At 33.4% G+C, this 17,169-nt stretch overlaps 1 protein-coding gene across 2 annotated transcripts in view; it reads right to left on the bottom strand.

The window, feature by feature from the left end:
• LOC125054522 (integrin alpha-D-like) overlaps positions 1-13,622 on the bottom strand; it is a 30,679-nt gene extending 17,057 nt beyond the window's left edge. For both annotated transcript variants that reach the window (XM_047656479.1, XM_047656477.1), the window contains exons 1-15: positions 13,510-13,622; positions 12,780-12,923; positions 11,448-11,576; positions 11,091-11,155; positions 10,087-10,258; positions 8,663-8,851; positions 7,753-7,838; positions 6,434-6,673; positions 5,775-5,880; positions 5,486-5,686; positions 4,155-4,246; positions 3,620-3,701; positions 2,857-2,978; positions 2,216-2,276; positions 1,155-1,284 (exon numbers count right to left, since the gene is read on the bottom strand). In XM_047656479.1, coding sequence (XP_047512435.1) covers positions 1,155-1,284; positions 2,216-2,276; positions 2,857-2,978; positions 3,620-3,701; positions 4,155-4,246; positions 5,486-5,686; positions 5,775-5,880; positions 6,434-6,673; positions 7,753-7,838; positions 8,663-8,851; positions 10,087-10,258; positions 11,091-11,155; positions 11,448-11,576; positions 12,780-12,923; positions 13,510-13,513 — 1,823 coding nt within the window. In that variant the 5' untranslated portion in view covers positions 13,514-13,622. The remainder of the gene's footprint in view (positions 1-1,154; positions 1,285-2,215; positions 2,277-2,856; positions 2,979-3,619; positions 3,702-4,154; positions 4,247-5,485; positions 5,687-5,774; positions 5,881-6,433; positions 6,674-7,752; positions 7,839-8,662; positions 8,852-10,086; positions 10,259-11,090; positions 11,156-11,447; positions 11,577-12,779; positions 12,924-13,509) is intronic.
• Positions 13,623-17,169: the final 3,547 nt, after the last annotated feature.

Raw genomic sequence — 17,169 nt, forward strand, 5'->3', positions numbered from 1 at the left:
AATTATCACTAAATAAATTTAAAGCCCTCGTTAAACGAAAATTAATCAACAAAGCTTTTTATAAATTTGAGGACTACTTAAATGATCCTAATCCTTGGGATTGAATTGCTCCAGTTCAAACAATTTGTATGACAATACTTGGCGATTAAAAAGAGTGGCGGAAAGTTTCTTGCCAGTTCTTCTTACCCGCTCTACGCCCTTGACTTGCGAACTGGTAGTAAATGTAAATTTACGATTAATTTAACTTGACGATTCAAAAGTGTACTTGGTTACCCACTTGAATAAAGATATTTTTGAGTTTGAGTTTGAGTTTGAGTTGGGAAACACTGTCCACGCGTACATTGGATACGCGTACAGCTCCTGTACGGACCGCCGCGAACCTGTACGCGAGGTCAATCGATCCAGAGCGCTCCGCGAGTCCCAGTCATTCGCCATGATTCCGACAAAGTTAGCGGTTGCGTGCACCACCACTGCTGCGGTGTTAGTCATTATTCAACACATTTTAAATAAAAAATGTAGAATCAAACGGAAACCTAGATGGTGGATGAAAAAATTGTATCGTGAAAGATTACAGTGTGGAAATAGGCTAATGGAGGATAAATAAATTATGAAGAAAGTGGAGAAAATTTTTTTATTCAAAATTGCCTTCCATGCATCTTGGCGTAAATCGTTATTTCGATAATCAACTAGTGTGCTATCCCACAAGACCCGGTGAAATTCACCTTCCGTTCAAATTCCGAATACGCGTAAACTGAGTACGCGTACCAGGGTACGCGCAATCCGTACGCAGCTTAAGAAGTGTATATTTCACTAATCTGACAATTTGCAAGTAACGTAAAGAAAGGGGTGGGCTGCAAAGTTGTAAAAAAAAGTCATCTCGACATTCTCGAGCGTGCGAGATATTAAAACTTCGCTTGCTTATAAATAAAACAAGGTTAAAATAGGTATAGGCGAATGGGCGGTCAAGGAAGCTTACTGAGCCGGCGCAGTGGTTGGAGACTAGGTACCGCTGGATCAACAGAGTGGAGGAGTACCTGCTGGTGCGGTGGCACACGACAGGGAGCGCTGGAACTCCGAGCGGAGTGAAGTGAAATGTGTTTAGAAAAACTAAGTTAATTTTTAGAAGATAAGAGAAGTATTATCAGATAATTTACCTTCCTGACCAATCAAAGGTCGCAGATAGTCGAGGTCTACACACATCGTCGTCGCAGGTGCGTGTAATATCGCGGACTATTTCTGTTTTGCTGTATGAACTTAGTCTTACAATCGAACTGTCGTATACATCTAAAAAATATTAATTTAATTAATTATTTATACATTTTTTTTAACAGGATGCAAACGGGCTGGAGGCTCACTTGATGTTATATGGCCTCCCATGGACACCCAAATTGCCAGAAAGCAAGTGCGTTGCCGGCCTTTAAATTACTACTAAATCACCTTTTGCCCATATTGACAAGTAAAGTAAACTTTTTTCGAGGATATGTCCAATATGTCTATTTATTTTAAGTTTACATTTATTTTAATTTTTTCTATATAGTGATGTATCTGTTTAGTTTCCAATAAATAAATAAATGAATTAAAAAACAATGTTATCTAAGGTACAGAGTCGGTCGTATGTCAGAAACCTATTGGATTGCAACTGCAAAGGTTTTGAACCAAACCCTTTTTTTGGGTCTATTTAAATGACTTAATAAAAGGGGAATCTCTTATATATACAGGAGGCTCTATAATATACTAGGTAAACCCCAAACATACGGCGAGTTCGCTAATGACGTTTGACAGTTATATTACGTAACAAATACCAAGGATCTCAGTCTCAGACAATTGGCTAACTCAGCTATTGAAGTCATCAAGCTATCAAAAGGTTCAGAACTTCTTCGGGTAAGTGAGAAATGATTGTGGTACGTCATCAGTTGCAGTATGTATAAACTTGACAAAATATTGAGACGAAGCTTTATATTTTAGCCATAGAATGAGCAGAGCCGAGAGAAACTAATCGTGGTTAATAACTCAAAAAGTAAAAGATCGCGCGGACGTTCACCAACCAGATGATCAAGTGAAAGACGCATCGTCCTCAAAATCTACACAACGAGAGAGGTGGCAGTAACCGATTGAACCAGACAGTCCCTTCCAGATGTTACCATACTGACCACGGCGTCAGACATCGTCCTAAGAGAAAAAGATTAAGCTATGAGTAACATAGATGTGTACTTACCTTTTATTTCTTTCGTCTTCACTTCCGCTTTGAATTTGTATATGTGAGGATCGTGGTCATTCTGAAAACGCACAAATTGACAAGTTCTTATACAACGTGTTAAACCCAATCACACTTATTTTTCTATTGAAAGGATATCAGTGTCAATATGCTATATAGCGCTTTTTAAGGAAATATCAAAAAGGTTAGTCGACATCACAGGAGACCGAAGAGCTGGCAGCTACCGCGGACAAAGAATTAGTCTAGCGATTCAAAGGGGGAACGCTGCCAGTATCTCCGGAACCTTGTTTAAAGGGACTCCTTTTAATATATTTTAGTTATTATATTTTAAGGTTAGTTATTGTTTTAATTGTTCTTCTTTTTGTGCATTTGTGTGTTGGAAATAAAGAAATACATATAGGCTCGCAAGTGCGTTACTGGCCTTTTAACAGTTATTGGTACGCTCGTTTCTTGAATGATCCTATGTCAAATTGGTTGCAAAACACTTTAGTGGGCAGTTGGTTCCACAGTTGTGGAACGAGGAACGTCGAGGTGATACGAGTGGAATTTCGTATTCTGCCTCGACGTCCGATGATGCTGTCTCTGTCTGCTCTCCGTGATAAATAATAAAGCGTTCACCTTAAATCACGAATCGTACTCACCATTTTGACTGTAACATTTATTAAGTAATACGGTCTCATATCCGTAATATCCAGTTCATATTCGGTATCTCCATCAATTTCGGCGAACATGGTACTTGCAAGGCTGACTTTGACGGTAAGTTCTGTAAAAGTTCCTTATATAATAAACAGTATCGTACTTAATAAGAATTCTTTATTTAAGGATAGGTATGTAATACATAGGTAATTCTCCTCTGCCGCACCCAAAGGCTTGCTATTTCTTATATAATTGGTGGATCTTTTTTTGCTTTAATACATAATTTTTCACATAATTTGTCATTACAAGACAAAAACAATAGATTAGAAGCCACATGTCCGGACCCGAACATTCATTTTGGATTTTATTGCTATTATTTCGGGGAATTATTCCAAGTAAGACGTCATTATATTTTACTAACTATGACTTACGGTCTACGGAGTCTCCGTTTTGAAATTCGAGTTATAGAACATAAAGATGTTTTATCAATACTTCGTAGGGAAATAACATATTGTTCGAGTTACAAAGTCTAAATAATTCGAGATACCGCGTATTTAACGGTTCAGCGGAAGGGAATGGCAATTATTTTCGACTTACTGAGGATTTCCACTTAACGAGGTTCGAGTTATAAAGATTCCACGTAATTGATACTATAAGTTGCTAACATTATCATATATTCTGACTGTATTATCGAAAACTTTTGACCGTACAAAGAATAAACATTAATTTAAAGTTAGAAAGAATGAAGAAAATAAAGTTTATACATACTTGCCGTCACATTGACAGCTCTGGGATATGTTATTCCAACTTTAACGGGCATCGTGAAGTTATCGTGAGATTCACGCACTACCTGTAAAATGGAAATAAACTTTTAATAATGCACCACAGAAATCACCCTTAACTCCAAGCGCGATTTGTGTAACTTAACGTTATTTAAAATAAATTATGCTCGATAGACGAAAAATATGGCACAGAGCGCCCCACGCTTTTTCACAATAATACCAGTATTTTTGTTCATTACCATTTTCAGCCTAAATTAGGAATTATTTTTCACTTTTTAGTTTGATGTGCTTTAAAAGCGTATGTTCTAGTTTTTTTAACTATTATTTATTTATTTTTTTTAGTTAATTTTTTTTTTCATTTTTTTTTTCGGATTATTGCATTGTCATCGATCTTTGACAGGTGCGCAAAGTTTGAATTAAATCTGTCCGTTAAAAGTGGGTCAAAATCGAGTCCGAGGAGTCGGTTACATACATACATACAGGTGAAACTAATATAAAGCGTGTAAAAACATGTGTTTTACCTGTTCACCTACTACGTTTAATGTTACGGTAATTGAAGGTATACTACGATATATAGTAACTCGCTGGCTGTTCGGACTGCCAACCGCTAAAGCTGAAATTGAAATAATTTATGACAAATAGTATAAAAAAAAAAATAATAATAATAATAATCACCAGCAAATAGTTATATTTAATGTATCTAAAAAATGCTTAAGAAATTATATAAAAACTCAAGTATCCTTTATTAGATAAAATGGCTTTGTTATTCCTCATGAACTATGAATCTTAGAATTTAGAATTTATTATAAATACATATAGGTATTCTTTATATATTTTTTTTGTATTTGTATAGGTGTACCTGTGCTTTGTGTGTGTTTAAATGTGTATTCCGTTTTTGGCTTGTGTATAGTGTAATTTTTTGAATATTGTATAGTACTCGTAAGTAGCTGTAGGAATACCGTTAAACAAATAAAAAAATAAAAAATTCTTTTAAACGAGCTGGATCTGGATATCCATAGTTGCTCCCCTCGCACTTTGAGAGCTATTTTCGTTGAATGTTTATTTAAATTATATTATTGTTTTGCTTAATTTATTTTTATTATTTCTTATATGCTATGTTTGCCTGTAGCATGACACATTAAAAATTGTATTTTATTTTTCTTATATCAATGTATCAGTGTGCCGAGCGTTGGCAAGCTTTTATAAATAAATAAATAGAATACTATATTATTTATATAGTATATAAATAATATTATGGCTTAAGATTTTTACAAACGTTGCTAAATTGTTGTCAAATAGATATAAATAAAATATTAGTAGTATATTTTTTTTTGTTTTTTTAATTTTACAGCAATGTATTAAATTTTTAAAAAGCAAATATGTATTTCTTAATCTAGTCTTTATTTTTATTGTATAACTTCTTTTCTCTTTTATCATTCTAATGTTTCCCTATAAAACTTTGTGCACACTTGCCAACGATGCACATGTATATATTATAGTTTTTGTATGTTGTGTGTTCTCTGTAAGTATTTGTATGTGTATGTATAACTTAGAAGGTACACGTGTATCATTCTTGTTATAAACTGTAGCCCCCTAAATGATTTCAGCCCTACAAATGAAGGAAATATGCCACCATTGACACACGTGTTTGTGACCAATAGTATAAGATCCCGATATACAACGACCTTCACCGAGATGCTTATTTAATGAAACGTATTTTATATTTAATTTATTATGTCAATAAATATAATCCATATGGGTTGCCTAGCAAATTTCAGTCCAGAGTATGTTTAATTGTTGTAATCGTTGTATATCGGGATCTTAGACCACAAGTAATTTTGAATAAACTTACCATTTAATTGCGTCTGATTAAATGCTTGTATAACATGAAGACTGAAGCCAAACGTTTGGAAGTCTGAAATTTTTATCTCCTGCGTCTTCAAATCTTTAATTAAAAGATTTTCTTTCTTAAATAGTAGTTGTTCTTTAACTTCTCTGCCAGAGATAACATAGACCGTGCCAGATCCTTCGTATGGTGCGCTGATAAACAATTCTAAAAAATATATTATATTAGCAGACATGCATATAACGTTCTATCCCTTATATGGAATAGTGACTACTTCTTATTTACATATCCTGACCTGGTAAGTCATCGTCATCCAGATCAGCTGACGCAATGGCTGCACCGAACCGTGAACCATCCTCTTTACCACAAATATACAGATTCGCTTTGGTTCTAAATCTTGCCTAAAATTTTAACATCGAAGTAAACATCTTTCTCTTATTAATTTTTCTTCAGCTTACACTAAGACATAATGCAATTTTAAAACTATTTAAATACATACAACTCACTTATTAACAACAATGTGAATCTTTTTCATTATTTGTATTTATTATGTACGTACATTAGTACACATATGTACATTTGTTTTCATTATGTGTATGTTCAAACTGTGCTTATTTAATAGAACCTTTCCACAGATATCCGAACCAATTTGACTTAGGGTCCTTTAAGATAAGAGCTAACAATTATTAAAAGGCCGGAAGTGGACTTGCGGGTTTTCTTGCATTTTTAGTGTCTATGGGCGGCGGTATAACTTAATATCAGATGAGTCTCCTGTCCGTTTGCCCAGTTCAATTAATTTTTCTTCAATACACAGTTGTCTTTTTTATATATTTCGTGAGTGTTTTAAATTACGTGTTTATACTTGCTTAAGTCCTCTAATACTCGCGCAAATGACCTTATAAAAAAAGCATTCTCAATAGCAAAATAGTTATCAAATATAAGATATTATGTTACCTTTTCCCCTCCGAGATATATGTAAACCGCTCCCACCTCATAGCTTCCAACCCAACAGGGCAATCCAGGCGCTCCCACGAACAAATCCGAGAACCCGTCGTGATCTATGTCTGCAGCGTGTAAAGCCGCACCAAACATCGAACCTACTGTACCTTCTCTGAAAAGCAGTGCCTTTTCCGTGCTCGGGTCTTTTACTATTGACAAGACATCGCTTGTGGTGTTGTAACTGAGAAAAGCGACCTATTAAAAAGCAGAGGATATGAAACGACTTCACAAATATTTAATCAATTCAATTCAATTCAAAAATCATTTAATAAACGTTTGTAAGGAGCTGCAACCATTACACCATGTTCCACATGATATCTTAAGTAATTAATAATAATAACATAACTTAAAAACAAAGACTTGTCCTCTATCAGCAGGAACCATGGATTTATATTCTATGTTGGAATATATGAGATTTAGATTGGTTTATTTATTTAAAGAAAAATAAAATATATAAAAATTATGTGACGGTGGAACATAAATTGGTCACAATTTTTTCTTCCACCGAAACATAATTCGATAAAGTCGATATTTATAACAATGATATTGTAATAATTAGGATAACCTGTTGTTCACGCCCGAGCCAAGTGTCGAGGTGCAGGCTGTCTTTATGTTTGTTCAAGTACGTATATATAATACAAGAAGAAACATATTTATAGTCCGATCAATGTAATAGATTTTGAGTTATTACACTTGCAATCATATACTTTCGTTCTTCTCCATGCGCGATAGTTCGTTTTGTACGTTTTAGTGAAGTTTTGTGTAAAATAAAAAAGCTTTAATGACTTTAATACCTTAGAAATTATATTTATATATAAAAAAAAACGTGTGGCACTCGGGGAATGCCGCGGTAAAGCTATTTCACAGCATTTTTTTATCAATTATTATTATTTATTTATACAGTATTTTTTTTCTTTGATATTAATTCAATCTACTACTCTGCCAGACTCAGATCAGCCTATATAGTCTGTCTCACTCTAACGCGTACCGGCTGCACCGGCCGCGCTCGTCAGAGAAATGTGAATAAGCAATATGCGTTCTGTCCCGCTCTAACGCGTATTGGCCGCAACTATATTACGTCATCGTGTGTTAGGTTATTTTCGTTACGGAATTTCTTGATTCGGTTGCCACGCTCAAAGCCCGCGATAAAATCTATGCAATAGCTTTATACTTACCAACTTTAGCGCGTGTGGAAGCCTAGTATCTAATTCCAAAAAAATCACATACATACCGTGTAAATTAGAAAAGTTAACATGTTTTAATAGAAAACTTACAGCTCCTATTCGTCTATCATTCTCCATACTGAACGCAATCAATGATTTGTGATCCTTTAAAAATACACCATTAGCAAGTGCTCGCCCTGGAATAAAGAGTTCCTGTATATTACACGTTAATGACACATTATATTTAGCAATGTTAACCTAAAAGTAAAACGAAGATTTCGAACTCGGAATTGTAATAATTGATTTTGGAACTAAACTAAACTAAACGAAATAGGTACATTTGACCTTTATTGTTTCCTGAGGAAACCGACTAACAACGTGATTCAAGTTACTCATCTCAATCACCTTTAGAGATGTTAGCCTAGCCTGTGCGACTATCGACTTTAAAGTTCCTAAAAACCTTGGCTAGCTGTGGTTAAGACTGGATTAGGTGGTGAGAGAAAACATTGCGGTGATAACAGGGGGATAAGAAAAACAAAAGACGCGCGATGAAAGGGAGAACCCGTTGGAGGTACTGATGTATCTTGTCGCGCGGTGGACTAGTAAACTTAATAAGGATACATACTCATAAATTGACCAATCTCAAACGGCACGCGCGATCGTTATTTCCGATCTAATTCGAGTTTTTGAAAGGTCCATTAAGAGAAGAGCGTACTAATTATTAAAAAGCTGACAATGCCAGAGTGCCCATGGGCGGCGTGTTGCCACCTGTTCTATATTATTTATTTGTATCTATTACTGATACCACATTGTGTATTATCATTTTTATATTCGTTGTTATAAATAAAATAAAACGTACGACGTTACGTTACGTTTTCTCGTTTCTGAATCGTATCCTAACAACAAACGGCGTGTCTCAGACATAGACGGCTAATCACCTACTTTAACGAGAAACATAGAAACATAATCACGGAAAAAATATAATATTGAGGCCAAGAAATTGTACCACGTGTTCAAATACCTTTATAATTGTACATCATTAATAAATCCTTATCTATATGCTGCACGAGTTTAGGGAAACCTCCCGAAGCTCCAATCGGTTGATAACTTATCCTACTTAAGCCCTGATTGCTCGCTGGTTTCGCAAATACGACTATCTTGTTAACTTCGTCCACTAAGGTTGACCAACCAAAAGTCCCGTAAATATCAACTGAAATTCAAACATTTTTTTTATATTATATATCACAGAAAGTATTTTTATTAGTAAACACATTAATGTATCATATCATTAAACAAAATCAAATTAGTTGCTGATTTTTTGCTTTAACATATTATTATTATTTTTTTTTTAATTTATAGTGCTACAAATGTAATTATTTTTTTTGTATCTCACACACTGTTTTGTTGTGTTTTTTTAATATTTTTATTACTCTTTAATGTTAATATTCTACGGTTTCGATATTTGTAAATATGTGAGGAACATGTATACTAACTTTTTTAGTATAGTAGTTTATTCTAAGAGTACATTGTCTTCACATATAATTATTTAACAAATGTAACAAAATATTGTAAACCTATTTTAAAAGAGTAAGTGTGGAGTTTCTAGCCCATTCTTCTCCACATGAAACTACCTTTTGGAAGGGGCAACTAGAATCTTCTTTGTATTTTTTTTTTGACGTTCAAAAGTGCCGTTTTAGATGGTCTAATTGAAATAAATGATTTGACTTTGAAACACAAATGCTGAGGTAATCCAAATTCTTAAGAAGGGATGTTGATCCCTGAAAGCATTGTACCCGGCCGCCCCCAAGCTTTATAAAACAGGGCGAATTGGCCGATGCTAATGGCCCTTGTTGTGCCAAGGCCCATACCACATCATTCGTGGCCGTAGAGGCATAGATAAATAAATAATTAATTATACTTAGTTTTAATTTTAATCGAAATTCAGTACAAGCCCCAATTAGTTATAAAATATTTTGTCACATTGATTATAATGAAATATGCGAGAGTGATAAGCTTTTAGCAAGGGAAAATGTTATCATAAGTGACTATAGTAACAATCTTAATATATATAAATTACGTGTCACGTTGTTTGTCCGCGATGGACTCCTAAACTACCGAACCGATATCAATCAAATTTGCACACCGTGTGTAGTTTGATCCAACTTAAAAAATAGGATAGCTTACATCTCAATTTATACCCGCAATATTATTTTATTGCAAAATATTTGTTTATTATGTGTTGAAAGTACCAACGTTTCACATAAGCTACAATTTAATGGCATAACCACCAAAAAAGCATGGTGGTCCCCATGGCTGGTGTTCTCCTACCTTTTCCCTTGAATTGTTTGCTACCATGTAATATAACAAAAACCTTAGCCACAGCAACGCTTGGCCGGTCTGCGAGTAATTTATAAAACAAATAACAACGTAGAAGGCAATACTAACGATTATTTGGAGCATCCGTAAGATTGGACTCCAGAGACTTCATGTAATGTTCAAGCAAACGATTAGTTTTTGTATAATTGTATCCTGTTGAAGCAAAGCATGTACCAAAGGGACCATCAAGAGATCTACCCTTGGGCAATTTCAAAGTCATTGCCCATAGTGGAGCACATGTCTGCAAGATGAAGGGATAAGGAATATAATTTAATCAAAATTATTTTTTTCATATAAGTAACAATTATTATAAACGTCAATTAAAGGTGTCGAAAGGAGAGCTCTCCCACATCTGAGTTCCTTAGTGGAATGAATAGTGTATCGTAAGTTTTTATAAGTGTATAAGTTATACTACCTTAATTGTTACTCAACTAATTTTTAGTTGTTAACTTTGATATTATTAAAATGATTTTATTGTTACCAATCCAGTTAATTATTAAATACTTAATTATATGTAAAGATTTGTCTAATGGCGTATAAAGAACTTTAGATTTAGTATGTTAGCTATAAGCTGTAAATCTTTCTCAATAAATGAAATAAAATAAAAAAATCTTAATGACTTATCAAGGGCGTAGAGCAGGCAAGAAGGACTGACAAGCCTCCCCCACTTTTTTAAAATCGCCAAGTCTTTGGTTTTAGTACCAATACAAGTGTATTAGAATGATGATAGATTAAGATTATTGGGCGTCAAAGACGGTAGGCAAATTGTAATATCGAATTATTGTACCAGTTTCATTAACCGTAACCCTATCGCACTTGAGCCCGCTTTGATATCATAAAACAATTAAATAGTTATTGCACCAAAGCTTCAATACTCATCTATCTCTATCCATTACAGGATAAACACAAATCGACAGAAAAAGACGTAAAGTAATAAGAGTACCACAAGACGGATTTCGTGTTTATGAATAAAGGCGTAAGTCGCTATCCTTATCACAAGTTACAGATTAGACCGGCACCTTATCTAGTTGGTAGTGGACGAACTATATTTTGTATAGCAAATTTGTACTTACCACAAAGTAGGTTTTTGTTGCTGCAATTGAGCTACCGAGGCAAAACGGTTGGTTTGGATATAAGGCTGTAAATATATGAAATTATGTTTCTTCTTTTAATGTTTGCCTACGATAAATATACCGTCTCCGTTTCTCAGTGGTTTTTATGTAGTTTACAACAAGAGGTCTCGATAGCGATACAATAGTTCAGGGTTTAGCCCTTGGAAAAATTATCACCGGAACAGACACATAAGTCTGCTCGTGGGAATTTCAAGTTGAAATAATCCCATGCTTTTTTAAAGTAATTTAAATAAATGTTTTATTAATGAGGTTTGTGTTCTGTTCATAACATTTAATATCATATTTAAAAATACTTACACCTGTCATATTCGTTTGCATAATCGTTTAGATAATTGCCAGAGCATGCAATAGTTTTCGTGCTTTCAACAATATTTAGTGGACACACAAATACAGCCCCATTTAAATCAGCGTAGGGTGCGCCGACCACTGAAAGAAAGAAAGGCTTTAAGATTTACGTAGAATTTTCTAGAATAACTTATGCAAATTGAAAGGAAGGGAAAGGAAAATATACCGGGCTAAAGATGAAAAACTAAAACCAAAAGTGCTATCGTTTCATTGTCATTGGTCAATTTAGCGTGACAATATAATCTTCTTATGTTGTGTTGCAACGAATAGTGTATTTGATACTATACAAGCACTCGTTTTGCAAACAATCATTTAAACATCTCGATATTATAAGTTTATATATAAATACGTATGGTATTTGGCATATTATGGTAGTCAATCTTAAAGTCCCAACTCTGAATCTCACACTGTCTCGATCTTTTGTCTCTGTCTTGTTCTTTTCACTGCATCCCTTCAAGGCGCATTCTTTATATTTTTTTATGAAAACGTGCACTAAACACTTAACGTAGGTAAGATGTTTACGATAATTATTCAATTAATACGTTTTGTATAATTATAAACAATTCGTTATAAAACAATTGCATTCGTTTTGTATTTGATATTCCTCTTTTTAGCGCAAAGCGCGGGAAACACGCTAATCAAATTTGACAATCACATTGACTTGGAGAAAAAGTGAAATTCATATAAGATATTTGTGATTAAATCAATTGTTTTCTTCAAAGTGACAATCGTTTTGTAGAGCAAGGCATTCGATTTGTCTTTGGTATTTCTCTTTCTAGCGCAAAGCGCGGGAAACTCGCTAATCAAATTTGACTTGTCAAGTCAATATGACAATGTGTACATTGATAATAAAATTATATTTCGATATTTTGAAATCTGTTTCTATTCAATTGTTTTAGACAAAGTGACAACTGACAATGGTTTTGTAGATATTAGCATTTCATGGCTTGTATTGTAAAAGCGAGAGAACAAATCGTGTGCATTCAAATAATGTATATAGTTTACATACAGGAAAGAGTGGTTACCTATTTCCAAATAATCAGTTACATTATTATATATTAAATAAATTTTTAACTAACATAAACGCGATTTAATTACAATACCGAGAGGAAATTTTCTATTCAAATCCTATATTTATCGAGTTAATTCAACATTTGAAAGATACAAATTGAACATCAAGAAAAATAACCATAGACGCTAGAAACAACATTAAAGTAAAGAACTGTTACTCTAAACTCCTACGCAAAAGCTAGGTTACAAGTAGTACCACAATGTTATACTTACAAAGTGTTTCATTAAAAAAACTTATAGATGAACCAAATCCCGTGGCAGACTTAACATTAGGCTCTAAGTAAATCCTTGATTGTTCGTGAAAGTATGCAGCATTTGTATATTTGATAACTATTAAATACAGAAGCAGTGACAAACCTTAAAAACATAAAAAATTAGAAATTATCTTTTTAATAGATACCAGGCGTTTTTAATAGACATATTTCTTATAGCGGCTCGGAATGTTGGTTGAAGAGGTAGCAAGAAACTTGGTGGTGAACAATTTATTAAAGTAAGTAACATTTTATCGTTATTTAATTTGCTAGTTCTATAAGGCGGACTATTCTAAGGGTCAGTGGCCCTTACAAATTATTATTAGATACTTATAAAATATTAATTTCATTTAATATAATTTATTTATTTTTCGCCGGACCAACAAGGCCACACATAAAAAAAAGAAAACGAACGATACTTATCAATTGATTATACAATATCTGTAGACGGCGTGCAAAGAAAATGTTTATAATATAATAATACTTATAATTAACAAGTTTAAAAAGATAAATATAACCAAAGAATTACAAAAAACCCTTTAATCACATAAGCTAAGAACATTAAAGACACAAAAAAGGTTTGGAAAAAATTAATGTAACAGGCTATTAAAAACAAATTACAAAAGCTATTGTTATTTAAATGACTATTTCATTGATTCGTTAAGTAGATGAATAGTGTTAAATATACTTACCCATATTGTTTAAATAATAACCAATGTTACATTACTACACAATACGAGTGTACACTGAATCAATTAATATTCAAGTTTTCCTGGGACCATGAGTGATTGTGCTATTATTAGTTCATACATAGTTATACAATATGACATAGCATCATTTTGGAATTTTTATATTGTTTTTTATTATCCTGAAACTACAAGATTTGCTACATGGACTTGATGATGTAATAGTGTTCGGCATGATCTTTACTTTTATATTATTAACATTTTTTTTTCTAATGTGATCGATAAGTGATTATTGAGAATAACCTTCTTATTTACAGTTTAAGGGACATATAAAGGACACGTAAGCATGCAGATAACATCAAAATCGATCCATCCATTATGAAGAAACTATTTTTGAGACAGAAATAGCAAAAATCAAATTTAAAATAAAAAAATCATTTTATTCGATACAATTTATTATATTAAATAAACTGTAAAATTCTGTTTTCCTCATTACCTTCCTTGTTGTTCAAAAATCCAGTACTATATCTTCGAAATAGCTTTGCGTTCTGTGATGTTTGAAATTTTAATATTTTTAACAATGTTAGTATGTAGTTTTTGAGATAAAGGTATGTTTGCGGGAGATGTAGGGCTCTTCCAGGATTACTAAAACAAAGTCTAGTTTCTTTTTTTTTGTAGAACAGGGGGCAATGGGCAGTATGACCTAGTAGTAATATTTTGTGGGACATATTTATTTATTTATTAGCAGTAATATTACGTGGGTAACACTGAATTTTTTTAGAATTGGCCAGTTAAAAACATTGCTTATGAATTTTTTTTTTAATTTCAATTTTAGAACTCTGGCAACCTAATTTAGTATATTGCATTAATTTGTCATTTGTTTTTGTGAGTTGGCAGCAAATCTAAAATACTTGTTACACGTGAAAATGTTTGTCAAAATTTTATTATGATTGGATAACTTCTTATATAAATGAAAAATGAATGGTTTATATAGCGCTTTATAGTAATATGTGGTCCATATGTTCATAATAAGTTCTTTGAGTACGGAGAGTGAACATTAACAAGCTAAAAGAGGCTTGCTAACACAATTATTGTCGGTCGTTAAGCTTTTTCAGGTGGTCTCAATTGTCGAGTTTGACATCCTTTGAAGAGATCTAGTTATATAGATAGTGATGAGACATTTTATACAGTAATCTTATAGTATTGGATAGAGTTTAATTTGGCACTCGATTATGCAAACCTACTCATCTGGGCCTAAGTGTATTTATTTGTAATTGTCAGAGCCGAGCATTATCTATAGTGATAAATATTTTTTAGTTTGTTTGTAAGAGTAATATCTATAGTTACTACTAAACCGATTCTAAAATTTATTTCGATAATGACGACACTGTCTGCGTTTTTATATACTAGCAAAAATTATAAGAACGATTTTTTCGTCCATTATTTTTGATCTTTGTTAGTATTAGTTGATTTGTTCTATATATTTATTGACACCTAACAGCGAAAATAAAATTACATAGGTATCATTCTCAATAGAATCATATAGTAGCATCTGTGTAGTTGTAGCAATCGTTGTTTTTAGTTGAATAATTACGTATTATATATTCTGACTAATATAAATGCGAAAGTGTTAAGTTTAGTTTTTGGGAATGCCTTTCATTTTACTTGTATTAATTATAATATTATATCCAGCGCTGGGGTTAAGAAGCATAGTGTTCTCGTCTCAATGAAGCAAGATGACTGACTAGTGAAACAAATGTATACCAGCCCTGCGATTCTGTAACTCACTTTTCGAACTCACACAGCGGTTTTCGCATCGGCGGTCGCTCTCAAATCAGTCGTGAAGCAGTCATTTTATGATTTGACATTCTGAAAAGGTGGGAGCTTGTAGTTTATTGTTTATACGTAGACTTTTGTTTCTTCGCGATATTTTTCTTCACCAAGTGATATATTACGTTCTTAGAAAAAAAATCGGTGGACAGGCGGTTCACACGTTCTCATAGTTGAACATACCACGCTTTTCTACTACACCAACACTACTTCAAATATATATATTTAAAAGCCAAGACAAATATTTCGTTCACTCGTTTACGGCTCTCTATGTCGACAAATTCCCTAATAAGAAGTAACATAAATACACTTCAATTATCAACATTTATGCTATTTATTCAAGCACAAGTAATACTCGAAACATCTGTTTTGTCTCCCTTAAGAGGTTTTGTAACATACAATACGTGAACCAGGGCGTAATTATAGGACTTTGACACAAATCTTCGTGTATAACTCCACAAATATACCTATTCGAATTATACATTAAAAAAACCTAAATGATATTTTGATTTGATTCTCTTCATGAGTAATAATAATGAATCTTTTTGAATTCAAAAGAAATTGCCTATTTTTTTGTTCTTTACGTAATGATTATTTCACTTGTACTGTTGGCACTACTATATATAATTACGCCTGATTAATTCATTTTAGTATGTTTCATTTATGTAATGTTATCGAGTTCTGTTCTGTCTGTCCACGCGTTGTGCGGCTCCAACAGGAGAATAAGTACTAGAACAGGAACGTAGGAAATAGTCATCCACGTAGTCCTGGAATGCGTGGCTGTGGCTAATCAACGTGAAAAAATCCTCGGAACGGTGAGGTCGCTCCGGGAAGCCTGTAAAGTGCCCAGGAGACTTCTGTCTGTCTGACTCGTACGCACAACGGACCAATGAGAAGTCTAAATGCGGAGAAAGGAGTCCTACTACCCTAACCCTAACCCTAAGTACTAGAACGCCTTATACGGAACATGGTGGTAACGAAGGTGCAGTGTACAGGCTAAGTGTAGCTGAAAATAACTCTACAAAACGTAATATTTTTTTATTAGAACAGGGGGCAGAGGAAACGGGCAGGAGTCTCACCTTATGTTATGTGCCGCCTTGGAAACTGTCAATGCCAGAAAGCTCGCCAGTGCGTTGCCGGCCTTATAAAAATTGGAATGCTCTTTTCTTGAAGTACCTTAAGGGTCAATTCGACCAAACTTCAATTTATACACGAGTAACTATACCAAGAATAATCTATTCCATGATTTTAATCTCGAGTAAATCCATAGTCGTTTGTCCACGTAATCGATAGTATAATTGTGCTAGGAATAACAATACGCGAATAGCAAGAGAATGGTGAACGAAAATAAAACTCGGCAAAAAAATGTTGTTCTACAACGGGACAGTGTAAGAGCATACATCATGTCAACTCGATTTTGCCGTATTATGGTGTGAAAAAGTAGCTTTTAACAGGTGTCAAACGACAACAAAAAGTTTTTATTTCTTGTTTGTTTGAGGCTTTCGTCTAAAAAGGAACTTCTGTTGAGCCCAGTTGAATTTCATTCTAATATTATAGAAAATAAAAAATCTAAAAACAAATAAATAAATAATAAATTGTTTAAACGTTTCATTATACAATGCTAGACTATTAATTTAGTGCGTTGCGTTGACTTGAAATTAAAACACAGAATACATATTTGTCAAATGACAGAAATCAGCTGATTGGACTGACTGACGCCATTAAATTATTCTAGGAATAGCGCGTAAGCCCACTATTCTTAGAATTTGTAGTTGGTAAAACGTAAAATTGATTTACTCTCGATTAACTGACGATTTATTCTAAGATTAAGATTTA

Source organism: Pieris napi, chromosome 12, assembly GCF_905475465.1.
Source record: "Pieris napi chromosome 12, ilPieNapi1.2, whole genome shotgun sequence".
Classification (NCBI taxonomy): domain Eukaryota; kingdom Metazoa; phylum Arthropoda; class Insecta; order Lepidoptera; family Pieridae; genus Pieris; species Pieris napi.